This window comes from Apis cerana, linkage group LG12 (assembly GCF_029169275.1).
Source record: "Apis cerana isolate GH-2021 linkage group LG12, AcerK_1.0, whole genome shotgun sequence".
Classification (NCBI taxonomy): Eukaryota; Metazoa; Arthropoda; class Insecta; order Hymenoptera; family Apidae; genus Apis; species Apis cerana.
This window is the reverse complement of record NC_083863.1, coordinates 11,142,443-11,170,107: the sequence shown is the minus strand read 5'-3', so window position 1 is coordinate 11,170,107 and position 27,665 is coordinate 11,142,443. Positions and strand designations below refer to the sequence as shown.

Here is a 27,665-nt window from a genome sequence, read left to right as displayed (position 1 = left end):
GGCTCTCGGGTGACTGGTTATGCTTCTTACTTGGGAACGCGCGTAGGGAATGCAAAGGGTGCAAACTGGCAGGCATTGCTAGGTAATGACGCGGAATGGCGACAGTTGGCCTCTTGATGTTTGCGCGAGGTATGGACGTTTTGTCGGTTCGCTCGTTAATTGCCTTGGTTGACGAGTACCTACCTACCTACCTATCTACCTACCTATAGGGAGACGAACCGATAGGAATTAATAGAAACTCGCGCCGGTAGGTAGGTCGCGATTACTCGTGTCGTTGCTCGATCTAGGTTTCTAAGTGACCGATATACGTAACGAGAATAAATCGACGTAGATACGAAGGGGATGCGAGATAGAGATTAAAACGATAAGATGATATTTTTTTTATTTCGCGCATCCTGCCACTATTTATTGCGTTTCGTTGCAACGGCGATAAACAATTTTATTACAATCGAAGAGTGACATTGTCCGTTGTGCCAGCGGAAAAGATAAAAAGAAGAAACGGTAGCGATGGCATTAGGTATGTTTTATGCTTGTTTTAGGGGAAAACGGAAATGGCTGGTGCGCAAAAATAAAGGAATCGCGTGGAGGTGAGCGATCCCCGTATAGAAAAGCACGCGCGTGGATTCGTGGAGGACATTGGTCGGATTCCTAGAGTAGCTCGGCCACTACTCGATGCGATGAAATGGCAGCAAGGAATTCATATATCGCGCACCAGTCATAAGGAAACGAAAGGTTTCGCGTATCGCGACGTTTAATCGTCGTTTCGTCCACGGATAAGGAAACAATTAGGCGAACGATGGAACGCAACACCGAGTGTTTCTCGTTTCGATTCCGTTGGAAATCGTTTGATCGTTGAATGAAGTTGTTAGAACGATGTCGCTCGGCTGTAAAAACATCGTTGCTCTTAATTAGATGAAAGAGCAATGATCGAAATTATCCAAATTTTTAACGTCATTTTTTTTTCTTTCTTTCTTTTTTTCTTTTTTCTTTTTTTCTCCCTTTCTTTTCGCAAAATAGAATCGACGCGTCAATTTTTGTATTTCCGCATAAGGATTAGACGAGTTAGAAGCGAATTTCCTCCTCTTTGAACGAGGGATCAGGATCCTTTTTAAAGCGTGAAAACAATTTGATCCGAATTGACGAAGACGAATCGGAATACTCGCTTTGGTATTTGAACGTGGAAAGATTTCAGGGAAATGTTGGGAAACGTTGTCCGGAACGAAATAATTATCGTTGCGTTAACGTGAATTTTTGAATTTTTTAATATCGATGTAAATATAAATTTCAAAGTGGATAATAATTTTAAATAATCGGTTATCGAGATTTCATCGCGTTATTTGGCAAACGGTGCTTATAAACGATATATTCCAAAAGTTATTTCCAAGAAAGTTGTTTCTACTGTATCCACCTTCGTAATTCCGATATACGAGATAATAATCCTTAAGCGCATCTTAAGAATATTTAATGAACCGAGTCCAATATTCATGCAAATTCCTTTCGCTGCTCCTTGACCAATCTCGCGTATCCGTACGAAAATATATCCTTCCGTACTACCCGGCGTACGAAAGAAAGAAAAATCGTAATTTATCGCGAGGGAATCGGCGTAAACGAATGGGTACTCTTTCGATTCGAGTATGTCCGGAAAATGGAAAGTACGCGCTCGTGTTCGTATCTTCGTAACCGAATTTCGATTTTCCGTAGAAGGTAGATCCGCTTAATTAAAGCGGCGGAATCGCACGAAACGGACACGAGAGTCGATCGTGATCGCTCGCCGGCAAAAACGGAGCAGTCCCCTCCGATAAAGCGCATCGAGTTATGCATCTCGGTTATGGGCGGCGAACGGCGTTACACCGCGGATGTAAAGAGCGAGTTTTTATTGGACAACTATCGTTCGGTGCGAAGTTGGTGGAACGAGCCGGTGGACGGTAGATGGTAATAAGTTGGTAAATGGTCCGGCGGCCGGTAGCAAACGTTCGGTGGGAGCGTAACCTTTACGTAGTAGGTTGCGTCGCTGCGGTAGGTAGGCCGAGTTATTGGTGACCGTATCGGATCGGGCCTGATAACAGGACGCTAAAGGCCTCGTCCGTCCGGTATCTCTCCTCCGGCTTTTAACGCGCCTATTCCACCGCTCCCACTCCCCTCTGCGTATTCCACCCAACTCTCGCTGGTCCGGACAGGTCCGTCGGTTGCCACGCCATTGCCACCTTCCCGGGATACGTTTTCATTTATATCGCGATGCGCTAATATTACTCAGGCATATCTGGCCGGTGGTAGCGTGGTTACCGGTAGGAGGAGAAACATTAAATACGTATACCGAGGCGTTATCGGGCGGACGAGGATTCGTCGTTCGCTTCTTCGTCGAAATCCATTCGAATTTTGCCGGTGCTCGATGGACGGCGAGAAGAAGGAACGATCCGGTTCGAGGAATCGATTTTTTCCATCTTCTTCTTCGTATTCTTCTTGTTGGATCTTGTTTTCGAGAGGAAAAGATAACGCGTTGTGATCGTGACTTTTGACGCGACGTACAATTCACGTAGAACGGTATCGGGAGAAACGAGAATCGCGAGTTAAAGCGAGTTTTCGTCTCGTCGCATTTCGCAAATTCTCGCCGAGCTTTTTCGCGTCTAATTGAGACAGTTGAGATGGTACGAACGCGCGGCGCGTGGCGCGAAACTCGGAAAGGGGAAGAACGCGTTCGTATTCGTCGTCGATTAAAAGGTGAGAATATGATAAAAATGACGGGTTATTAAGGGCTCGGGCGATCCTCGACATCCGTGAGGTTGGAATGCCGCTCTATTTATCGGTTTTACGATTATGTTGCCGCGAAATTCATAGCGGTAGCTCCGTACGCGCAATTTACACGTGGTGAAAATAAGAGGTCGGGTTGTTCGGGATGGAATGTTGAAGCGGAGGCATCGTTGGGTTGACGCGTGGAATCGCGGCCGCCACGTGTTTACTGCCGGAGGCGCGATACTTGTCGCCGTGGTTATCGTTCTCGCCGATATTAATGCCGACGAAAAACGAGAGGATTACGGCGTGATAGATCGAGATGTTCGACCGATATCGCGGCCAGACCGCGAGCAGCGTTAACGTGCAGGCTTGTTTAACGCAGGATGCTTCTCGAATCCTCCTATTCTATTTCCGTCTTTACGCCTACTTTTATCTCAAGCGGATATAGTATACGAAATTTTTTCTTTTTTGTACAGAATCTCCATGAAAGGATGATTGATCGTGAATTTCGAGAATGGAATCCGAAAAATGCTCGTAGTATGGATGATCGGGCCAACCGAGACGTTGTTGTGACGACGATTTCGATTTAAGAGATGTTTGGATGGTGTAATTGGGTGATGCGAGGAGAGAAGCGAGAACGCGAAAGAAAAAGCACTGAAAGAAAGACGAAGATGAGATATATTGTTCGAGTGACGAAGGGGATATATATCCGTTGAAATATCGGTTAAGAATCGAATGGTAAATCCGGACGAGTTCTCGACATTCGGACGCGATACTTTCCCGTATCCCCCCAAAGAGACCGAGCTCGTTGTAATTTGTCGGTCGGACGAGGGATCGCTCCATCGTCCACCTGTGCTGGCTGGTTTGCTAATGAACTAAACTTAACCAAAGGGAACTCGTTCACCGGCGCCTTATCAATAGTCGTAATCCAACGGCACGGTCGAGATCTGTGGACTCTCATCTCCGTGGAAGATAGGAGAATCGTGTCGACGAATGGCCGTGTCCGGCAAACAAATTGCGCGATATCCCGTGGTAGCTTGTTACCGACCCCCATCTTCCTCCTCCCCTCGTTCTACGTTGCTCCTCGTCGTTTCGTTCGTTTTTCGCGGCCGAGGCGCGCCTTTTCATCCCTTTTTCGTATTTCTTCCCATCGTTCACCTTTCTTCTTCCTCGTCGAACGAAGTGACCGATCCTTTCGATCGAATCTGGATCGAGCGAACGTCTAATCGTTCGTTTCGCTCCCGATCCGTTCTACACGATGTTCGAGATCGAGGGATGTCGTTTTCGCGACGAATCGTAAAAATCCTCTGTTTGTGTGTGTGCGTGTGTGTGTGTGCATTGCATATAGGATTTTCTATCGTTCCAAGGAGATACGGAAATACCGTAGAATAGGAATATTGGGTGGAAAAGAATGGGCGAACTTGGTGAAACGTTCCGTCTAAACGAACGACGAATTATCGACACGATTAATCCAGTGTGGAAGGGACAAAAACTGGTCCCCTCGAAGAGAAAGGTCTTGGGATACTTTGGACGCAGGAACAAACGCAAGAACATCGGTGAGCAATGATCGGTGGATCGTGTACATAATCGGTGACCAGTCGGTGTTTGGTTGAATTCGCGGTGGAACATAAATCCAAATCAACGTCCAGGATCATCGAGGTATCGAGCATTTTAATGGGGGTTGAAGGACGCGAAGGAAAACGAACGAGACGAGGGGAGGGAATACGAAGATTCAGAGATCTATAAGACAAAAGAGGAAACGAATAAAGACGCGCGCGGTCTTAAGTCGGCGAAGTGAGTCGACACTGGTGGTGGTGATGGTGGTGGTGGGATCGAGGAGGGGATGAAAGAGAGGAAGAAGAGGAAGAGGCGCGCTCGCGCTTTGGAATGCTTTGAAAGACCGCGAGTTCTCTCTCTCTTTCTCTCTCTCTCTCTCGGCGGAGTTAGAGTCGCTGGTTCGCCGCGACGAGGACGTAGACCGTTTCGAGGGAAGGTAAAAGAGAGGAAGAGAGCGACCGTCGCGGACAGACTTGCTTCGATTAATTACCACATTGTCGTCCGGACGATGTTGGATGCTTGGCCGCGGTAATCCGTGCAAGATCGGCCTTTTCTTACTTTCGTTTCTCCTTCTTTTCATCTTTCTCCGCGCGTTTTCGGCGAATCATCCGCCCCGTGGGATGGGCAGAGAAATTATTCTATTCCATCAAAAAAAGAAAAAGGAGAGAAAGGAAGAAAGCAGAAAAGATTAGAAACGTAAATCACCGCGAGGGTGGGCGAAATGGCGCGGAAAACGAACGCGATCGAGATAGCGCGGTACGTGGTGGTATAAGTTGGGGCTGGTCGCTCAAGTTCATGATCAATTGCGCGTTCCCCGAATACCAGCGGTCATCGTTCGACGTGGCTCGACTCCGCCGCAAGTTTTCGCCGTTTCGGGATCATGGCGGTGATCTACTAGCCCGTGGAATGTCGGCTCTCGGTTTATTATAGCGGATAACGATAACATCTCGGAGTAGCGTAGCGCGCGAGTTTGGGTTTGGGGCCACGCGTGGCCCCAGTCCACCCGTCGCCATCGGTCGCACGGTATACATCAGCGTCAGCTTATTTTCGTGCGTCGCTACGCCACCGCTGATGTATGAACGTAATTGGTTAGGCGGGATACGCGGCTCGCCCCGATATACACGCGAAAAGGTTCGCCTGTCAACGAGACGCGAGCGAGAAGAGGCAGCGGAGATGACAAACCGATTGGGGGAGGAGGAAGGGGGAGGGTGGACGAGAAACGTGATTTCAACATCGCCGCGACGTTGTTGGATGCAACGAAATTATTTATTTCCAAGTCCAAAGTTTCCCCTTTTTTCCCCCGCACAAGCGAATATAGAATATTTGGGTCGAGCGTTACAACACTTATATATTATGAAAAGTAGGGATCCTAGGATGATATTTTTTTCGAATCGATAATATTCGAGATATTCTTTTGCGATAACGATTTAGGTTGCTTTCCTTGTCGTATTTTCGCGCGAACGATCGACGGGAACGAAAGCGAGTATAAAAGAGGATCCTGGCAAAGAGTGGCACAACCTAGAAATGGGAGCGCGCAGATCTCTCTCGATCGATTTGCCAGGGTTAAACTTATACTTAACGCACGCTCGCGCGTTCATTTGTCAGCCGGGACGCGACAATCACGTTCGCAACAATAATGGCTACCACGATGCATACGCAATTGCAATTGCGCGTATCGTGCCATCGAACGATGCGAGAATCGCGCGTACATTTTCTCGACCGATTGCGATCGTTCATTAGCGTGTCTGAAGCTCTAATTCATTGCATAAACCGTCGTTTACGCGGCGAATTAAACGCTCGCATGGGTCAAGCCTGGATAAATTCCAGTTTCGTCCGAGTTTCAACCGAGTTACGAGAAGTGTGATGCGTCTTTGATACATAGTTAGATATACTATATCTAAGACGATTTCCGAGAAGAAATAATTAAAATAATTAAAATTGCGAATAATTTGCGCAAATGATCGCTCGAGATTTAAATTTTTTAAAAGGAGGTAACGTCGAAAGATCGATGGATTCTTCGATTTTCTCGATATTCTCGTTTTATTTATCTGGCTCTAATGTAGCTTTACGATTAAACGAGATCTCGTACGCGGTATATCAGACGGATATTGGATTTTCGTTTTCAATAAAGTATAAGAAGAAAGAAAAGGGAAAAAAGAAACTCGACGAGAAATTACGCGAAACGTGAAATTCAATAGGATAAATTTGTTCGATTGAGCGACGAGTCGGTCTCAAAGGGATTTCAAGGAGAACGAGTTCGAACCGCGATCGAACTCGACGCTATTGCCTATGATGTATCCTCTTTTCCACGTATCAATCTCCCTCCCCATCTTTTAACGACGTATGCGAACAATTTATTATCTCCGTTTAATCGCCGTGGACGTTGTAAAATTATTTCTTAATGTCGTAAACAAGGAGTATTATATGGAAAGAAGAATAACGCGTTCGTTATCGGAAGAGAGGAATTCGAGCGTTGCGAATCGGAGGGACACGAATGACACGGTGTTTTTCTCGATTCAGCGGGATTCGGGATTATAACTCATGCGCGCCCATCCGTCCGACAGATTTATTCGCGATAGTGGCGCAACAATAATGGCTACCGGCTACGTGTACGCGAGACTGCGATCGCGCGTCCTTTATCATCGCGTCGGGATGGTATGCACCTCGCGCGGTTTCTTCGATCATTACGATCGTGTTCGCCGCGATCTCGAGGATCGATGTACACGGCCCGCCTCACCTCGCCTAGCTCTACGAATATCGGATGGATCTCGCGCGCCACTCTCCCCGATTTATCTTCCCGCTAATATTTCCGCGTCCCGCGAATATGGAGAAATGGAATTCGTTCGTATTCGGCGGCGAAGCGAAGAGTAATCCTCCTGAGTTAATTCTTTCTTCTACTCTTTTCTCTCGAGAAAAAAAATGGAAAGAAATCTTTTTTCCTCTTCCTTCCCGTAGCGAATCGCGCGTAGCGAGCAATGCCGCGGGATCGTCTCGATCGATCCCCGCTTGCCTGTGCGAATAAGTAGCCACCGCCGTTCACTTTCGATCGCTCGTCGATCTGTCGACCTTCGACGAGAACGGCGACAACGACGACAAAGACACGACCGACTCTCGATAGCCAGCGGGCAAACGAACATCGGCTAGTTAAAATTACGTAGCGGTTGGCACGATTGGCCGGTTTCCGATCGAAACGTTCGCGTCCTCCGAGTTCCTCGAATAATCCACAGCCGGATTATATCGCGCGGAATTAATCGACGTCGAGGCGCGCGATGTTTCGACGTCCGCGATGAACCACGCGAGCAACGGTCTCCCGGGCCATGTCGCGCATCGTCGATCCGATCGAGATACGATTCCTCTAATCGTAGATGCTTCCTTCCCCGTATAGAATTCCCCTCAGCGATCGAGATACAATCTGTACAATCTGCCCACGATTTCGAGATGGTACGGATTCGTACTTTTAATCCTATTTTTTTTATCTAGTTTCTTTTTGGGATTTCGTCTCGAACGGGAAGGAATAGCGGCGCGGAGTGCTGAGTCCTCAGAACGTACGCCGTTGCGCGTCGTTCTCGTGGAGCATCTCGAGCACTGGCATCCATCGTGTTTCGATCCATCGAACAGTGGCCGAATAGTTGGCTTGTCGCGTCGCGTGCGCGATCGTACGGAGGGGAGGGGAAGGGTTTGGCGCGGTGGAAAAAATTCGAGCAGAATGCCATGACCCAGCGTGGCATTTGCATCCGTAGGATCTAATGAATAGCGAGCATTACGTCCTATTTGGTCTGATTGCGAGCGGCGGCCGTGACGACGATGCCGGTGCGCATAGCATAGCTCTCGCGCTATTTGCAGTCTGACCGAGCGGGTGGGAGGTACAATGGACGCCGACGCCTGGCGTCGGTATGCGTTCAATGGAGGCTCCTCTTCTAAGGACGTGGTTCGTACGATTTACCTACTAAACGTGAATCGACCACGGCGTCGCGTCCGCTCGTCGGATTCGCCGAGTGACTGGCGAGGGTGGCTTACGGCCGGAGGGTGGTAAAATCCCTGGAATTGTGGACGTTGATGTCGAAGCGTTTCGTCCACCGACCATTCCCTTGATATTTTATCGAGAGAGAACTCGAGGGATGTCCTGTCCTCCACGTCCACGATGGGACAGGAGGAGGCTGCTTCGAAATTTTAATCCGAATTCGACGATCGTTGCTCGACGATTCGAACGATCGAGTAAACGGAGTCGAGGAGAGATGGGAAATAAGGCGATGCGGTGTATTAGATTAGGATTGGACGCGATAATTTTTTTTTCTTTTTTTTAAGGAGGAATTTATTCGATCAAACGATGAATTCGAAACACATCATGGATAAAGAACACGTTATTTGAATTTATACTTGGTATTTGGAGAATGGAAAATAATATAAATTGTTGATCGATGGAAAATGAAATAAATTTTCCGTTGAATATGTTGAAATTGATCCAACATATCGCATGAATAAACGAACGTTCCGAGTTTACATTTGAAATCATTGAAAATTATTGCTTATTCGAACTCTGATAATTATAAATATCACGTAGATCCGTACACAACGTACACGCGATGTCAGAAGCGTGTGAAAATCGCGAGTGAAAGGATGTTGTGAAATTTATCGAGATACGCGAAAGCGATGAATTTTAATCGTAAACCGCAATTATCTTAATTACCATGTAAATGTGCAAACATCGTTGATAATCGTTAATAATTTATCTCGCGTTTTATCAAACTTTGTAACAGGCATTTATCGAAACACGAGAAAATAACCGTTAAAACGAAACGAATTTCCTTTTGTCCGATTATTATATTATATTTCTCGATGTGCAGACGGATATATATTATATATATATATATATATATATATAGAAGAAGAGAAGGATATCGCGATTTTTTTCATTTTGTTTTTACAGTTGAACGTTCACCAAAGACCACTCGGGCAAATTTGTCCAGCTGGTGGAAGTGTTCCACAAGGGCAACAGAGCAGCGCAGGTTCCGTCGGCTCGGCACCTAGTCCGGCATCGCCAAGGCCAACTCCTCAACCACGACCACCCGTTGCATCGACCGCTTCGCAATCCTCGAGAACGTTGGACGATGACAGATCGACGGACGGTGAGTTGGAACGTTATTCCACGTAGATCGAAATTGTACGATACGATTGTGAACGGTATCCCGTAAAAAAAAAAAAGAAAAATATTATTTGGAATCGTAAGATATCGGTCAATCCTGACAAATATCCCCTTTCTAATTGGCTTATAGCTGTAGGTACTGGGACCGCAGCGGAAGATTCCGACGATGGCGAGAGCATAGCGCAATACGTGAGCACAAATTGCGTCGTCTTCACCCATTATCGAGGGGATGCTGCGTCCGAAGTGGAGGAACACTTTCAAAGGGCATTAGCGCACGATAAACCGAAGGGTGAGTTGCCGAAACTAATTTGATCGAATTTCTCTCGTTTACGCAAAATGTAAACTTTTGATAAATCATACGGATGATCGCGCGTGTCAATTTTCTGTACGCGAAAGAAAGAAAGAAAGAAAAAAGGAAGGAATGAAAGAAAGAAAGAAAGAAAGAAAGAAGAAAAAAGAAAAATATGCGTTCGTATTGTGAAAGAGAGTAGTGGCGGTTTGGAGAAGTGGAACGCAAGTCGGCTATTGCGGTGGAATAAAAAATGGTGGCGCGCGATACGTTCCAATTACGATCTGCCGTTTCGACGGGTTCGGACGTCATCGGAACACGCGACTCGAGTATTGGAGGACGAAGCGAGTCGGGACCGGGACTAATGCGTCAAAGGGCGGTGATTTAAACGCATCCAGCGCGGATGCAGCCGCGGAGTCCCGGCGGAGGCCGATAATAAAGTGCGCCATTAGGCCGCGACAACTCTAACAAGCCTCGTAACAATTGTACCGTGGTCGTACTCGGGGACTCGAAACCCTTGCCTTGTCCGCTTCGTGGTACGAGACGAAGAAGGGGAGGAGTGCAAGTTTCGCCACGAACAGGCGAACGAAAGGAAAGGGAGGAAACGAAAAAGGGAACGAGAGTCGAATGAAAACGAGAGGGAAGATAAAGACGAACTCTTTTCAGAACGAATTTCTACGTGATAAACCAATTCGAAGCCATCTCTCCGTTTTTTCCACCCACCACCACGCGAAACGCGATCGATCGAGAAATGGGATTTTGATTTATCCGATGCGAAGTTGAAAAACGGCAAGAAAACCGCGAAACGGTTCGTGAAACGTTGAATGGGATAAACCTTTCGTCGGGGACGAAATAAAGTAAGCCCGAAAGAAGAAAGATGGAATCGGAATGCGCGTTGGAATGAACGAGGAAAGAATGGGTGGTGGACGAGGTGAACGAGTCGAAAGGAAGCGCGGAGAAAGAAAGATTCATATAGTCCAGAAAAGGAGTGGAATCGGTAAGACGGATGGGTGAAGGGGCGAAGAAAGGCGAGGAAAGAAAGAGTCGGGTAACGAGAAAGGCGAACGAGTGGGGAGAGGGTATATAGGGGGTTGTCGGCGGTCGAGTCGGTTTGGCAAGCGATCGGCGTAGCAGCCCGTCTATATCGGTATCGTTTAAGGCCGCATTTATCTCGCGACAGTGGCTCACGATCGGTTCACTAGCCTGCTTAGAATTCAACGCAACGCGACCTAATTGTTATGTGCCGTGCGCGTCTCTCCCTCCGTCATCCTCTCCCGCGTTCATCCCTCCGCGTGCCCTCCCCCCCTCCCCACCCGTTCCATCGAGACCACGGTTTCACGGCGTAGGAAAGGTAAATTAAGAGCTTCTCTTCTCCTCCTCGGTCTACGAGGAGGATGCACGCTGACTCAAGGAGAGCCGCGAAGGGTAGCAAGGGGCAGGGATAGGAGGAGAGGAGGGGAGGGAAGGCTTGACGAAGAGACAGTTTTAGCCGCGGTATGTTGGCTAACGTACTTACGTACAAAGAGCGAACGTCTCTTACCGGTGAACGTATGCGCGAGAACGAAGAGCATCAACCATCCCTCCGCGAACGAACGGAAAAGGAAGAAAGGCGATGGATCGGAAGGTTATGTTGCGCCGTCGTTTCGCGGCGTGGCGCGGGACGATGAGGTGTCTTATCGGAAAATCGGAGTTTCGGATTTTCTTTTTCTTTTTTTCTTCCATTCTTGTCCCATTTTTTTGTATCAGCCGATACATCGCGAGTGTTATCCGCCTCGTAGTTAAAAGAACGTTACATCGGATATCGATCGAACGAGATTTTCGCGTCGCGTTCGAAATCGCGAGTACAGATCGACGACGCTCCCAAGGGAATGACTTCTCGCAAGGAAGAAATTGCATTTAATAGGGTTTTGCGTCGCTACTACCAGCCGGTACCAGGAGCGGTTGGCACACGCTAAAGGGGGACAAGATCGAAGGAGGCGAACGATACGACTATCCGATAAAACGTTTTGTCCTCGAATACTCGATAACGAGGCGGGGAGGGAGGAGGGGAGAGGGAAGGATCCACTAGCGGCTCTTTTAAGGGTTCGTTAACTTGCGCGAATCGAATTAAGACGTATATTCGTAGAGGAGGGGATTAATTAATTATCCTATTCGTTTTACACACGTAGTACGGGAGTGGTGGAATTTTTCGAACGATTTTATTTTTAGACACGTTCGATATCATCGAGGTAACAACGACGAAACAGCTCGACGATGTACGAAAATAGAATCGATCCAATTCGATCCGAATCGACATCGTGCGCTAATCGAGTGGAACGAGAATCGCGTACTACGTATCGCGTTAATTAATTTCCTAAAAATATATCCTTTTAAAAACACGCTGCATCGTAACTGACTGCTGGATCGAATTCTTTGTAAAATTTGACGAGTCAAACTCGACGACGAATTGACGAGATAGCTCGATTCTGGTTCGTGAATAATTCTCTCCCGCCAAAGGTTTTCAAAGAAGAGAGAACGAAAAAGGGAGAGTTGTTAATCGTTGGCCGTAGTCGTGGCGACGCTTCGTAAAAAATCACACGCGTTTATCAACGCGCATCCTTCCGTTCAAAGGGTTAATTCGGAACGTCCGGCGGGAGGGAAGGGTGTTATCGCGTCTCGTATGCCGTCGGTCCGATGAGAAAGGATGGATACGAGGTTGGGAACGAGAACGTTGGTAAGGTTGAGTTGGGGAAATTGAGCGCGTCGTTCCAGTCGGTGGCGTCAAATTAACGCCCCGTTCGCCAGCCACCGCGGCGCAACAGAGACGCAATTACTCGACATGGCTCTTACACGACGCCGTAGCGTCTTCAAAGGGGTTGCCGCGAGATTAGCCACGATACCGTGTCTCTACGCCCGTCCACGCTTTTTCACCGCTGGATGCTCGCTCGAAAGCAACGGATCACACGGATGAAAATTGCCGTGTAATCCATGACACGCCGCGTAATTTAACGTAGCGTAATTGAGAATGTCTCTCCGCTCGCACGGTTCCACGCCCGACGATCGATCGATTTTACGTCGTCTCCTTTTCGTCTCGAACGCGCGACGATATAAAAGATTTTCGTAATTCTCGGTTAAAGCGAATCTTTCGTCGAACGTATTACGATCGACCAACTTTCGGACGTTCTTCTCCTTTCTCTTATTGTTTCGCGTCTACGTGTATAATCGTAGACGGGCGTCCGTACAAATCGAAAATAGAGCGGAACGCGGCGAATCTGAATTCCACTCGTCTCGGAGCGAATCCCTTTGGCCGTGGCAATCGGAATAACGAGGCATCCGGTCGCACCGCCACATCAATCCGGTCTGAGGGTTACGTTTTGACGAATCGCGGGATCGCGCCGCGCCACATCTTTATACAGTCACCTTTTGGCGGTGCGCCAACACCACGCGTCGAGATGCGCCGCGTCCACCGCGAGGAAACTCGTACTCTCGGCTTCGTGTCAGCCGATTATTTTCCGCGCTCGAGTCGTCGCCAAGATTTACCGACTACATTTGTATCGGGGGTAGTCTCGCTGCACTGGGCGAACGATCGACGTCGAGTCGCTCGTTCAACGGCTGAAAGTGAATCATTACGAGCCACCTCGCCGAGAAAATGAATGAACTCGAAAAAAAATTAACGTTCCTCGCCAGAGAATCTTTCCTCTTTTCTCCTCTCTCTTCTCTCTCTTCTCCCTCGTGTCAATCGAAAAGTTGTAAGAAAGAAAGTTATAAGATTTTTTAATCCTTTCACCGGAAAACTCGATACCCTATTTATTCGTCCGGGAATCTTTCTCTTGGATTTTTCGTGGATCTTTAAGGATGTCCGATTCCCAACGAACTGGTTAATAAATAGTATAATCGAGTACAGAGTTTAAATTTTTCAGAAGCAACGCGTGACTTATCGACTATGGCTCGAGCGAATTATCGGAAAGATGGATGGTTAAGGGGCAGCTTAAAATAGATAATAACTGGAAATATACATATTCGCTTCGATATCGATGTAATTTGAATAATTAACGAAGCGATATATCTGAAACCGAGAATAATAATTTTCGAACGGTCGAAAAAGGGGTTCTCAACTTTCTATCAACTCGCGATCTTTGCGTTTGTATCATTGCGTCGCGATATAAAATATGCGAGATATAAGTTTTTGTAGCGCGAAGAGATACAGAAATAAATAGATATTTGCGTAAAAATCGTGAATCGACGTTATATGAAATAACGTGGATGGATAGAGATTGTTCATCGGAATGGTCGGAGGGTTAAAAACGGTTGAAAATGGACGAAACGTCCGATTTTCGCGATGCGAATTCGGTATCGACAACCCTCTCCGTGCCAACTGCCTCCGTGAGTGGTGGATCCGCTTCCCTGCGTATATTCTCCCCGAGCGTACAGCCGGTTCGCGGCATCGGCATGGTAGAAAGCCGACCGTGGACGCTCGACACTCTGTTTCTTTAATTGCGTTAATAAATAAAGGACAGTCGGGCGGTGGACAGGGACCCGGGGAGAGAGCGATAGAAAGAGAGAGAGAGAGCGAGTGGGGAGGGGGCGAGAAGGGAAGAAGCGGAGGTTGGAGGGAAGACGAAGGACGTGGTGGAACGAAGGACCGGTGGGGGCCGGTTTCCTTTCCGCTATCTCGCATCTCCCCCATAAGCAAATTGCAATATTTAACGCGATAGTTAGTCAATCTTTCTTGATACTCGTGTGTAGGAGGATGATGCCGCGATTCGCCTCCGGTTCCCTCCTCTCCGACTCGAGAAAGTATATTTTACGAGTTTGGCCGGATACTGGAGGAAACGAGGAGGGGGGAGGGGGGAGGGGCCTCCCTCCGACTCCGACTTCCATTCCGACATTCCACGCGTGGGAAACAATGCAGTTCCATGGCTTCTTTATATCGAAAGTGTCGCGGGTCAGTGTTGTTAGCCGGGGACGAGCCGATACCCAATCGACGTTACGATATCGTCCTGAACTTATTTCGCGATTCCGGGATCGCGAACGAGATTCCGATCCCGATTCCGATCGATCCCCCCTCCCCTTCCGACGCGTTGAAATTTTATTCCACCGATTAATTTATCTCTTTCTTTTCCGACGTTGTTTTTGATTTGTTACTCGTCCGACTCGTTAATTATCGCCTATATGTACATACATATGTTAGCGCGATGTGTCGTCTATTAGAGATAAATTACTGTACACCGAGCGCTGTGTATCGATCGATACCTGGATACCGTTGCGCAACGCATAAATGAATTATTCATCCTTCTGTTTTATCTTCTAAACGATCGGGTTGCTACTTTTTCCACGACCGAGTTATTCCCGTTCGATCCATAAAGAGTATGCTTCGTAATTAACGCGTTACTCGAGCAAATGAAGATAAATTTTCGTAGCATCTCGATACGAAAGATACGAATGAAAGAAAAGACTCGATCGATTTTCAAAAATTCAAATATATATATATATGTATATAGACATATCGCGTATCGCGATATCGAAAGCGTAAACCGACAAAGATTTTTGTATAAATTAATTCTACGTGGTGGATAGTGGTGGTGGCGCGATGGCGAAGATGAAATCGAGGAAGAGGTAGAGAAGGAGAGGAATTAGAAGTATAAATCGTCGGCTGGTTCAACCTTCGAATATGTGTTTGGATTGGCCGAAAGAGGTTGGAGAGAGAGAAAAAGGAATCCCGGGACCAAGGACTCGGGAGACTCGCGGGAGGATACACGACAAGCTTCTGGCTTTGGAGTGGTCGCTTGTAAAACAACCGAGCGGTACCTTTCTGTCGCGCGGTTCGATCCCGTGGGATCCGACTACTACTCGTTTATCGTGAACCCTCGAAAGAATCGCGTGCTGGCCCGTGGGAAACGATACAAATATTTTAATAAACATTCCACCTCGCCTCGGAATCGTCCATCTTTCCGATAAAACTTGCATCGCGCTTCGATTATCCATTCTTTCATCCGTCCATCTTTTCAACGATTGATCACGCGTAACTCGCAGCCTTTTAAAAATAATATCTCGCGTAATTATAAAATATAAGTTTAAACGTATTAAGGATACAATAGTATTTATTTATTCAAAAAAAGAATCACTAAACAATTTTATTTTGTCGCAGAAAATATCTCTCCTATGTTCATGAGGAACTTCCCCCCTTCCTTCTGGAAGAGTCAGCATCCTGGTGAAGTCTACGAGTGTCCAACGGATCCATGGCATCCGCATTATCCACAATATCACCACAGGTGAGCGTTCCCAACATTCTTTCGTTCGTTCTTCAAATATATTTTATACGCTACGAGGGAATCTGTTCTAAAAATTCTACGTTTCTAGCTAACCTATTAAAATGATATTTGTGTTATTACTCTCTCCTTCTTTCTCTCTCTCTCTCTCTCTCTCTCTCTCTCTCTCTCTCTCTCTCTCTAATTTATTATCGTTAGATATTGATTAATTCGGTTAAGAATGATTTGAAAGAATCGATCAACTCGTTCGCATCGTTGTTTCACGCGTACCGCGCGAAAAGTAGCCATGATTAATCGACGAAATAGTGGGAAGCGTTATCCGTTCAATTAACGAACGATAATGGGGACTGATCGGGGGTTGGCGCATTCGAAAAATCTACCTCCGGCAGGCGCGACACGGTCATTACGCGATAGCCTGCCGGGATAAATGGTCGGAAACGAATGTCGCAGCGGGTACGGGGGACGTGGAATGGGCTGCGAGGCGGGATGCGAAGAGAGGAACACGTTCGAAATGAGAGAAAAATCGAGAGAAATTGAGGAAAGGGAAGGAACGAGTGACGGAGGATGCGGGTTGGGAAGAGCGGGATAGATTAAAGGAGCGTAGAAAAAGCGAGACGATTGGTTTGAACGAAGAGAGAGAGAGAGAGAGAGAGAGAGAGAGAGGGAACCGGAGGAGAAGGCAAAGAGAAAACGAGACGTGAAAAATACAGAAAACCGTCGGGAGCAGGTACCCCTGCTTCGAAAGATCTTTAGCGCTGATCTCGCGTTGGTCGCCGTATAAATTACCAGTCTGTCACCGTTCTTGAGAAGAGGCACGATATCGAGAATTCTTTCTCTCCCTCCATCTCGCGCCATCTTTTTTTTTAATCTCTTTTTTTTTCTTCCTTACCCTTTCCCCTCACTTTCATCGGTTCTCTTCGATTGTTTCGTTTCGTTTCATTTGGTTTCGTTTCGTTCCGTTTCGTTTCGTTTCATTTTGTTTCATTTCGTTTCGTTTCGTTTCGTTTCGTTTCCTTTCGTTTCACGCGGCTATCTATTTTTGCAGGGCTGTGCACGAGTACCATCACCATAACATGGCGACCGTGACGAGTTACGGCGGTTTGCTTTTGGGTGGTGCGCGAGGACTCGGCCACCATGCGGCGCACCACGCGCACTCCGCGGCCTCCTACAAGGACTGGCCGTCGGCGACGCCGTCGCAGTCGTTCGTCGACGCTTCCTCCGCACCCTCTTACCCGCACGGCTATTACGCACCCCTCTCTGGTGAGTCGAGTCACACGAACCTTTCATACGAATCTTTTCATCGCGAGAATTCAACGAGTCGAAGATATGGTGGAGAGTTTCTTTTTTTTTTTTTGTCTCGTTTCGTTTACGTTACATACTCGATACTTTACTCTTGGTTTTTTTTTACTCGTTTAACCGAAAATTGAACAAATATGAAATTGAAACGAATTGAAACGCGTTACTACCGATCAATTTGTTTGTCTCGTCAACGATTTTCCTCGAAATCTAACGTATCGATTTCTCGAATTCGCTTCATCCACGTTCTCTAATCTTCTCGCGAGAAACGAGAGCTTTCCCCGACTCTTATATAACTGGAAGTTGGACTGCGAGAATGAAAACGGCGCGGCTCTTTTTGCGGCGACGCGTCTTGGATATGTTGAAGCAGAGTCGAGGGAGGGAGGGGAAGTGAAGGAGGAGGAGGAGGAGGAGGAGGGAGAGCGAAATGTTTTACGGCCATGCCGTGGCTTTTTGTCGTCGGCATCGATGATTTCGGTGGGAGAACAACGAAGAAAGCACGAGTCCCGAGAGCGTGGCACCGCTATATCGGCCCCCATTAAGCTCTTATTAATTGCGAGCATCTGAGGGGCCGACCGACCTTTCTTGCGCGCTACCTGCGCGCCATTCCGCCTCCGTTCCCTCTCCGCTGCCCGCCGCAAACAAACCCGCTGCACTCCTCGGCCTTCCAACTTTGATGTCGAGTCGATCCTCCTCCAAAGAGATTTATCATGTAAATCGTGGGTAAAAAGCCCGCTCATCCTTCCCTATATCGCGACCCATCGCGTCCTCTTTTTTTTTTTTTTTTCTTTCGTGTCCTCGTCACTGTCCACCGCCTTCTAAGGGATCGTGTATTTCGAAAAGTTAGATCGCAAACGGAAGATTTTACCGGTGTGTTTTATTATGGGGATGTTAATAGGTGACACGATGGTCGACAATTTTGAAAAAAAAAAAACAGGGAAAAGGAAAGAAAACGCAAAATGTTCGGGAAAGACGAAAGCGAAGTTTAACGAACGAAATTTGTATCGTACGATTCACTAACGCGTTTAAGTGCAACGTACGAAGAGGCGAATTGCAGCTGCAGCACGTCGTGAAAGCACCACGCCCATCGTGATTGCGGAGACCACTCCCATCTGTCTGCACGTCGTTGCAACCAACACGCCTTCCGTTTTACCTCGGCAGCCAGTCACGCGATTTCGTGTAACACGTCTGCAACTTTCGACGTGATGCTCTATCGTTCGACAATTTCCGCGTCTTCGTTCGAGCTTTATTTTTATCACGCGCCGTGCACCATCTTTCTCCTTCTCAAACATGTATTCGTTTCTTTCGAAATTGATATCTTTGGTGATGGCTAACGGATAATGAAAAATTCGATTTTCTTTGCATTTTAAAATAATATCGTTTTTTTTTGTTTTTCATTTTTCGTTATATCGGACGTTTATAATATTTTGACGGGATTGATAGCGAGTGGTTCGACGTAAGTTATTTTCGCAATTTTTTTGGCAAAAATTATTTTTGGCAAATTTTTAGTGATTGAGAAATTCAAATGTTTCGATATTTAGAATATCTCGCCGTTCATAGTTCCTTAAATAAAAGATTTATTTAAAAAAATATATCGAATTTTCTCGTTGGTCGTTTAAAAAAATACATCTTCGTGCTATTCTTCTAACTATGATTATAATTTTCGTGATTTGACCTGTTCAAAGGTGTCTATTAATCTTATCAATCTCGTGTAAATACGAGAAATATTTATTAGATTTAAAAAGTACTGTTTATTATGTACGATGTTAAAATAGCTTGATATAGGAAATGATAAGGGGAAAGTAAAAGGGAGAAATGATGGCGGTGTGCTGTGTATAGTGAATTCGAGCGACGAAAATCGATACTAGAGCTTCGCTTTGACATTCTCATCCCTCTCGATGTCACGGATTCGATACGCCGTGCCTTCGATTCTTTTTCGGTAGCCATTTTGTCTATTTCGACCATCGTTGAAAGAAATCTATGCACGTTCTCTCATTTCCCACTCTGGCATATAATCAAGCTTATCTTACTTGAATTTGAAATTATCGATAGGATAAGAAATGGAAGCAAAATGCACGGTAGATATCTTTCTAAATATCGATTCTTATTATTAGTTGTTCGATAAAAATGATAATAATAATTATTTGAAGCTAAAATCAAAAGATTATTCGAGATATCGAAAATACATAGCGAGTGTATTCGCGTTTGGAATTTTGATAACTTTGATATCGAAAGAAAATAGTCCTTTTTAGAAAATGGTAGAAAATTTGATCGCATCGGAGGAATTTGTGGGAGAGATGTGGAGAAAAATTTTGGCCTCGTCCGCTAGAAGAACTCCCAGGAACGTATGCGGTGAGATTTAGGGCCAATTTAGGAAACGCTTACATTCGCACGCGCACGGGTTGGTGTATGGGCGCAGATTGAGAGTTGGTTCGCGGATCGGACCGACCAAACGAGTTTTCAAGAATTTACTCGGCGGAATGCCGGCAACGCTCACTATTCTAACTGGCGTGTGCTACCGTAAGGGCCCTGTGCACGCTCGCTACCTTCCAAGTAGCAGCGACCGCGTCGTCAAACATCGATTCTCGAAATTAATGAATAAATAAGGAAGAACTTGCGACTTGTTCGCTCTCTTGGCCCCCAAACGTATATCGATTCCACGATTCGAGAAAATAAAAAACCACGTTGTTGATCGTCATCGACCAGATTTTTCAGAATTTGGTTAAAATACATGAAGGGCAATTTGAAGGATTTCGAGAGATTTTTGTGCTCCAGGGAATCGACGGTGACAAACTTTTTCTGCTTTTCCCTCATTATCCTTTGAAATGTATCGAGGAATATTTCGAAAGAGATCGCATCGTAAATCGATCTATAGTATACTATCCATGCGCATCGAAGAAAAATTTCCGTTGATGGTAAACCCAAAACCGATTTTATTTTTATCTCATAAAAATATTTATTCAAAGTCGCACTTTTTTTCTTTTTTTTTTATCCAATCGGACTCAAATTTCACGTTGAACGATCGAAAAAGCGAGGGATAGGCGAGGAAGGATTTGTATGGATAAGTTTCGACGCGAAGAATCAGCGCGCGACGTCTTCGAATTGGAAATTGACCGCCATTAGAACGCCGCTTGACACTCGGATTAGGCCGTGCCGCGAGTCCACTGGTAATTATATAATTGCGTAAAATTAACTCGACCGGCATATAAATTGGTTGCCGTTTAAGCGCGATTAAGAGAAATAAATCGCAATTACCGTGTGACATCCGACGACGACGAACAACTGTAGATGGTCATGCACCGTGCACCGCGTCGTGACGTTTCTGTCGGTTGTTTTATCCTCTCCCCTTCCCCCTCAACCCCCACTTGTCGCGCGTATGTCTATTACTTCTGCGAAGTGATTAATTTAATTGGCCATCACCGGCAGTCGCATCGACGAATTCGATGCATCATCGCGCGTTCGATGACGATTATAGTCGACGCGCCACCGGAAGTCGATTTCTTCGTATCGTCGCGTCGCGCTACTTCCTTCTTCGTTGGTGCTCGGACCAAGTGTCGGTAAAAAATGTAAGAGACGATTTTAAGGAAAGGAAATAAAAGAGAAGAAGAAGAAAGAATTCGTTTCGAACTCGGCTCTTTCGATACCGTACAAAGTGGGTAACATTTATTTATATGTGTAGAGAACATGCAAGCGACGAAGAAAAGAACGTTTTTTTTTTTGTGGGAATTGGGATAAAAAGGATTGTTAGAAATTTGGCGGAAGTAGTGATTTAAAGAGATGCAATAACGGGATTGTTAAGATAATGGTAAGCGCGGATTTTCTATTCCCACGGTGAAACAAGACTCGTAGAATCGATTGACGATTCGTTCGAGGAAGAGAAATCCGTCGGAAAGATTGAAATGGATTTCCCGATCGCGTGGATGCAATAAATTCGACGAAATAAAATAATCTGCAAACCGAGCGTTCGTATTACGATTCGATTTATCGATTGTATCGATTTCTAAAGTTAAAAATTCAACGATGAGAAGGAAGGAGAATATTTCTCGGGAAAACTGCAACGAGAAGTTTCTTGGAAAGAACAGGAAGTTGAAAAGTTGCGAAAGAACTCGGAGCGGAAATCGTGAAATCGGAGAGGAGGGAGACGATGAAACTGGATCCAGAATGTTAATTTAATGCAGTTCACGTAGGTACTTTTATCTTTCCGTAGTAAGCATTAATTTCTCGGCGACCGTGAACAGAGACGGATTTATGAGCGAGATTCGTTATCCGAAGCGGAAGAGTGACGGGCTGATATCGCGAAATCTATTGCTTCCGAACACGCAGCCGCCACGACGTCGCATCGTCGACTTTGGATCGACTTAAATCAAAACACACACTCGCCGGTGAATGCCAAATTGAATTCCATGCACTATCCCTTCTTTCTCAAACATTTCGTTTCCCCCTTTAATTTACTTTTACTACGATTATAATATCTTGTTCCATTCTTTCGTCGAATGATTATTTTATCGATTTTGAAAGACTTTCTGTTTAATCTCAACAATTAATTTTGTTGTCCCTAGTGAATAATTAGAATTATTATTTTAACGAAATATATATTTATAATTTCTCTGTATTTTTCGATTATGACTCGAAAAATTATTGACTCGTACTACTTGTTATAGCAAAAAACTTCCAGCGAAGAACAATTTCTTCTCAAGTTATACGCTTATTATTAATTAATAAGTTTTTACGTTGTCGAAAAAAAAATATTGTTTAAATTAATCACAAATTATTTAATTCCATACGTACAATTATTACAATTCACAACAAATCGTTGCGTTATCGCGCAAAACATCAAGAAAACTTCTTTTAAGTAATCAATTTTCCAAATCTCTCTTCAACGATATTTATATACAACTATATATAGTGATCATCGAAGAATTTGAAAAAAATAAAAACAATCATTGATATATTACTTAAACCTGAAACCATGTCGCTCTCCCGATCAATCCTTCGTTCTTATGAACCGCACAACTTCGGATCAATTTTCAATCGAGAAACGCATCCCTGAACAACTGTACCGATTCATCGGCGAGGAAAAAGAAAAAAAGAAAAAAAGAGGAATCGACCGACATACGTTGCGAGCCATCGAACGCGTTAAATGGCCGGCCAATTTCGATACTGTTTGGGAGGCATTCGTCGCGTAGCGTCGGCGAAGCGGTTTCGCGCGGCCGAGTGTCGCGAAACAAAGAAAGGGGCCGGTTTGGCGCTCTCAATATTTCCAGGAGAATTAATTCAGGGAATCTTCGCCATAAATTCTAGTCCGTGTGGGACATTCTCTGGGGAGAAAGAGAGAGAGAGAGAGAGAGAGAGAGAGAGAGAGAGCGAGAGAGAGAGCGAGAGAGAATATTGCGGATCCGCGTGTTGGTACAGCCGGGTCTTTCTGGCACGCGCCTCGAAAATGGCGTCGGCCGGTGACGTCACGTAATCCACCGTCGTGCTCGTGCACCGTTTCCACGGGTGAGAGCAAAAGGGTAGCCGGGGATGGCTAGCGAGCCTCGATTGGTCAGCCAGCTGGATGGAGGGAGTGGTCGAAAGCTGCCGGTTTATATCGATCTCTCGAAGTCGGTTCGTTCGCGGATGGAGAGACACGACGGTGAACCGGAGCTGGCTCCACGGCGAACGCGCGTCCTCTTCGTCCTTTAATCCTCTCCTTCGAGGACCTCGAACGGGCTCGAATGTTTCCGTGGCATTCCGTGGATCGCACGGATTTGAGAATCGAATTAAATGTCGAACCAAATTTTCGTAATTTCATTCCGCGTTACACGATATACACGCGTCCGAAGCGTTGATTTAAACTTGATTCGCAACGCGGAAGAATCGAAATTTATCGGAAGGAATAATAATTAAAATAAAGTCGAATGATTTATTTATTTATCGCTATTGTCATCGGTAGAAGCGCGAGTTCGATCGATTAAATTGAAATTGATTTCTTATTTGTCGATTAATTTTCTCGGAAGTTTAACCACTGGAGGAGGAAATATATATAAAAATTCGAAATCCGTGGCACGTAATTTGTCGCATTTATCGAAAGAGGATTCTCGTAAAAGATTAGGGCTGTGGGAAACGTTAAAGACACAAAGATTTAGAAGCTTAATTTCCAATTAATACTCGCTCATCGGTGCATATACGAGTTTCGAGGTGGGTTGAATCAAAGTGGGGACTCTCTCCTTTACCACGAGTATATTGGATTTCAGGCTGCGAGGGGTTTGACCCCCATTGATAAGGGTCATCTCTTTCGATACGTAACCCCCGACGTTGGCAAGGGACTCCCATTACGACGCGAGGGTCGGGAGTTTGCTTTTTAAAACGGGGGTGTTCGATTTAATTTAATCCAAATGCCCGACTCTCGTCTTTTGACGAACGTTGAAATTCACCATTCGAGATCAAGGATGAACAAAAGGGCAAAATTAGCGAGCGAGAAATAATTAATTTTTAAACAAGTTGGATTCGCAATCGAATTATTTGTTTTTCTTAAATATTTTTTATTCCGCGACTTTTAATAATTTCGAAGGATCGAATTTTAAACGGAACGCAAAGGATAGATTTCGCAAAATTCTCGGGTTAAACGCCGAATTTCCACCGACTTTACGCTTTGTTTCTCCGTTGAAAGGACCGAAGGGAATTCCTCCTTGTACCATCTTGCTGCGCTCTTTGATATCGCGATATTGAATGCCGAAACATTCATAACAGGTGCGTTCGTCCGTAACTTTGTATTCATCGAGTTGCGAACGTCTGAGGTTTCGAATGGAAACACTTGGGCGTGTAGATATTCTTCTTACAATAGAGATTTAACACAACTACCTCGATCAAAGGCGGCTCGTTTTCGAGAAGAATATTTTTAAAAAACTATAACAATAGATATTTTTTTAATACAATATACATACTTGGAAATAGAAGAAATTTTTTTTTAATATATTTAAAATTTTCTAATAAATATAAGTTAAATTTTTACTAATCTTAGCTTTCACTAAGGATATATGATTATATGAGATGTATTATATATATGTATTATATTCAGTTTTATTCCACTGATAACATCCACAAACGTTATATCTACCTGTTCTTCGATCGTAATTTCCGTGAGAGAGCATTCTAATTCGATACGGAGGGCCTGGCAAATAACGTATAGCATAAGTGTCAAGACGATTTATGCGAGCCGCGTAAGTGCCTACTTACGTGCCTATAACATTTTCACGGTTCAGTATGCGAAGCCAATATGCCGGAACGAAGTGGAAGAGGGTGTTGCTGGTAAATGATGTGTCGGATAACGCGGACAATATTGGCCGGTGTTGGCTGCTTTTCCCTCTCGTACACATCTATATGCCAAACAACCCGTATCATTGATTATGACCTCCCCCATTCTTCCCCTCCTCCCCATTTCAACCGAATATATAATATAGAAGATTTGGAATAGAATAGATTCGAATAGAAGATTTCGCAACTAGGATCGAATTTTATTTTTCTCGTCGAAACGATAAAGTTTCATCGTTTATCGGAAAAATGATTTAACTTTAAAAATTTTATTTCTATACCATATCCACGATTCCTATTTCGAATTTATCCCATAAGTCGAGTAAGATCGATCAAATACTCATCACGAACGTCGAAACATTAGATTTCTTCTCACGACGAGAAGATCGAGATTCGTTTTCCGATCGACCGGTTTTCTATAGATTAGCACGGTTCGCGTTCCCTTGCTCGCCACCAGAGATCGAACCTTTTGTATGTTTTCGCTTTCTTTTCTTCTTTTTTCTTTTTATTTTTTTTTTTTTGTATGTGTGCGTGCGCCAATATGGCAACGCGGCGGACGCACACGTAGCTGACTTTGAAGCAGCAGGTAGATCCACGTGCTGACACGTGTATACGCCGACAGATACAAAGTTAATCGGCCGTGCCGTACAACCACGTGCCGCGAATTTAAGTATTCGAAAACGTTCATCTTCGTCTCGCTCGTTGAAATTGAACAGTTTACGAAGGAGTTACGTTCGATGTAGGAGATATACGATGATCGGAGAGTAGTCGTTCTGTCGTAGTCGATCGAGTTACGCGTGGATGAAATTAAAAGGAAATATCGTGGAACGATATTTATTAGGGGATTTTATTGTTATTCGTTATTAAAACGAATGGAGAGATGCGAAGAGGAATTGTTGTTAATTACGAACGATCTCGAAGGAGGAACTCGAAGTGGAGAACCGGAATGATCCGTAGGGTCATTCTGTTTCGAGATATCGAGATGGAAGATAGGTTGGGACGCATCCGCATGCAACCGTTGTAAAGAACGTGAGATCTTAACTGGTCGATCTCGTGACGTATTCCGTTGGTTCTCCATCCGTTCCCGCAGGTTTGTCCGTCCGTGTCGCTCAGCGGGTGCCATCACCAGTTCTGCACCCTCGCATCCGTCAAAACGTTGACTCTTCTTTTATTACGTGGTTGGCCGCGCGTTATAAATTTCGATGAACGATCGAAGCCGAACGAAAAATTCGTCCCTATCTTTTCGAATAACCAATTACTCGTCCTGTGCGCCAAACTTGTATCCGATCGCGATCACTGGTATCCGATCGCGATCGTTACGATCTACAAACTTTGCGCGCAATTTGCAAAATAAAATTTGTAAAATCGATTCGATAATGCGAAATGACGAGTGAAGATCATCATTTGGATCATACGGATCTAACTTGTCTCGAACCATCATCGTTAAATTGTGTAAAAAATTCACATATGAATAATATAATATATAGACGCACATATGAATAATATAAGGATAAATTGTACATATTAAAGATTGGTATTTTGTCCTTCGTGTTGCAGGTCTCGAGTCTCAGGTTCAAGATTCCAAAGACCTTTATTGGTTCTAGAAGCGAGTGACGGAGTCTCGTGGGCCGAATTAATTCGCAAGATCCAGTGGGTGGATCCGCGAAAGAAAGAGGCACGAGCTCTTCGAAACCGCGAACAGGAATCGGAAGAAGAAGGAATTGTCATCCTCGCTCGAACGAACGTAGCGACAAAATGGCGAATAGGACGCTGTTGGGACGCGATCGAGGAGAAACGAGCCTGCTCTCAAACGTGATACTAGCGTGCTAAGGAACGACGATCCATCCGGCGAACGGAGAGCTGATGGACAAGAGGGAGAGGAGAGGAAGAAATTTTTGTTATGTTACGGTCGGACGAACGTATGCGAACATCGTTCACGCCGAGCAAGTGTACATAGTGTTACCTAATTTACTTTAAGGATCTACTATTAGCGTACAACTCGGATAGTATTAGAGGAACTACTTTGCGCGCACTATTACCTTTCATAGTGACTGACGACGAAATTACTTACTACATATATGTCCGACCGGCCGGTGAAAATGACAGATTCTCTAGTTCGTATAGAAATGTAGGGAATTGTAGGCCATCGAAAGGCGAAAGAGTCGAAATTTTCCAAATAATTACGAATATTGAACGTCGAATAATTAATCTAACGAATCGATATCTCTTCGTTTCAAACGTATCGTATCTTTTTTTGTTCTCGAATCAAGGTTGAAACGACGAATTGATGAGTTTCGTTGTAAACCTTGTTATCGATCATTCACGAAAGAACGTGAAAGAGGATAAAGGAAGATGGATCGATTATTTGGAGAATTTGACTACAGATTTAAGTGAAATATTTATTGACCAATGATCTTGCCATATATATATATATATAATAAATATATGTATATATATATATACATATATATATATATATGTATATGTATATATATACATATTACTATTATTATTGTATCATAACACCGATGCTGCAGAAATTCTGAAATCTCTCCAAGTCGGCAAATTAAAAAAAAAAAAAAAAGAAATAGTTATTATCCGAATTGTCACAATTATTCTTTACATCCTTTCCCATAGAATTGACAATGATATCGCGAGGACATGTATACACACGCGCAACAAGCACGCACGCACAACCGTCATTTCGCCTAGTGAATTACTCTACCTTAAGCGCATCTCATGTTATCATAGGTGTTAAATAAATGATGCATCAATATTACGTCGTTGCATTTTCTGGCTTCTTGACATCTCACCCGATCAATTCGTCGTTTTGAAAGATGAATATTTCGAAAATATTATCGTTTCGAAAATATATCATTCGATAAATCTTATCGATACTTACTTTTTTTATTTACGTGTACGTACGCATGATTCTCTTTGAAGACGCGAAAAAGAAAAGCGATCGCTTCGAAATTCTTGCGAATCTCTTTTTCAATTCTATTTCCTACGACCGTTTCTTGTCTCTAGGAATATGAGAAACACGTGATATCCTGTTAGCGTGGGCCGCGTATCCGCGATTATGTAATTAACACTGGAGATTAGAGATAAG

General features: G+C 44.8%; 1 protein-coding gene across 5 annotated transcripts in view; it reads left to right on the top strand.

Moving 5' to 3' along the window:
- Positions 1-27,335, top strand: part of LOC108003722 (protein vestigial) — a 61,135-nt gene extending 33,800 nt beyond the window's left edge. For 2 of the 5 annotated variants that reach the window (XM_062083445.1, XM_062083441.1), the window contains exons 2-6: positions 9,215-9,413; positions 9,561-9,719; positions 15,847-15,970; positions 17,013-17,227; positions 26,114-27,335. In XM_062083445.1, the coding sequence (XP_061939429.1) occupies positions 9,215-9,413; positions 9,561-9,719; positions 15,847-15,970; positions 17,013-17,227; positions 26,114-26,160 (744 nt within the window). In that variant the 3' untranslated portion in view covers positions 26,161-27,335. Of the gene's footprint in view, positions 1-5,648; positions 8,216-9,214; positions 9,414-9,560; positions 9,720-15,846; positions 15,971-17,012; positions 17,228-26,113 lie in introns of those variants that run through there. The other 3 variants (XM_062083444.1, XM_062083443.1, XM_062083442.1) reach the window with 3 other exon arrangements.
- Positions 27,336-27,665: the final 330 nt, after the last annotated feature.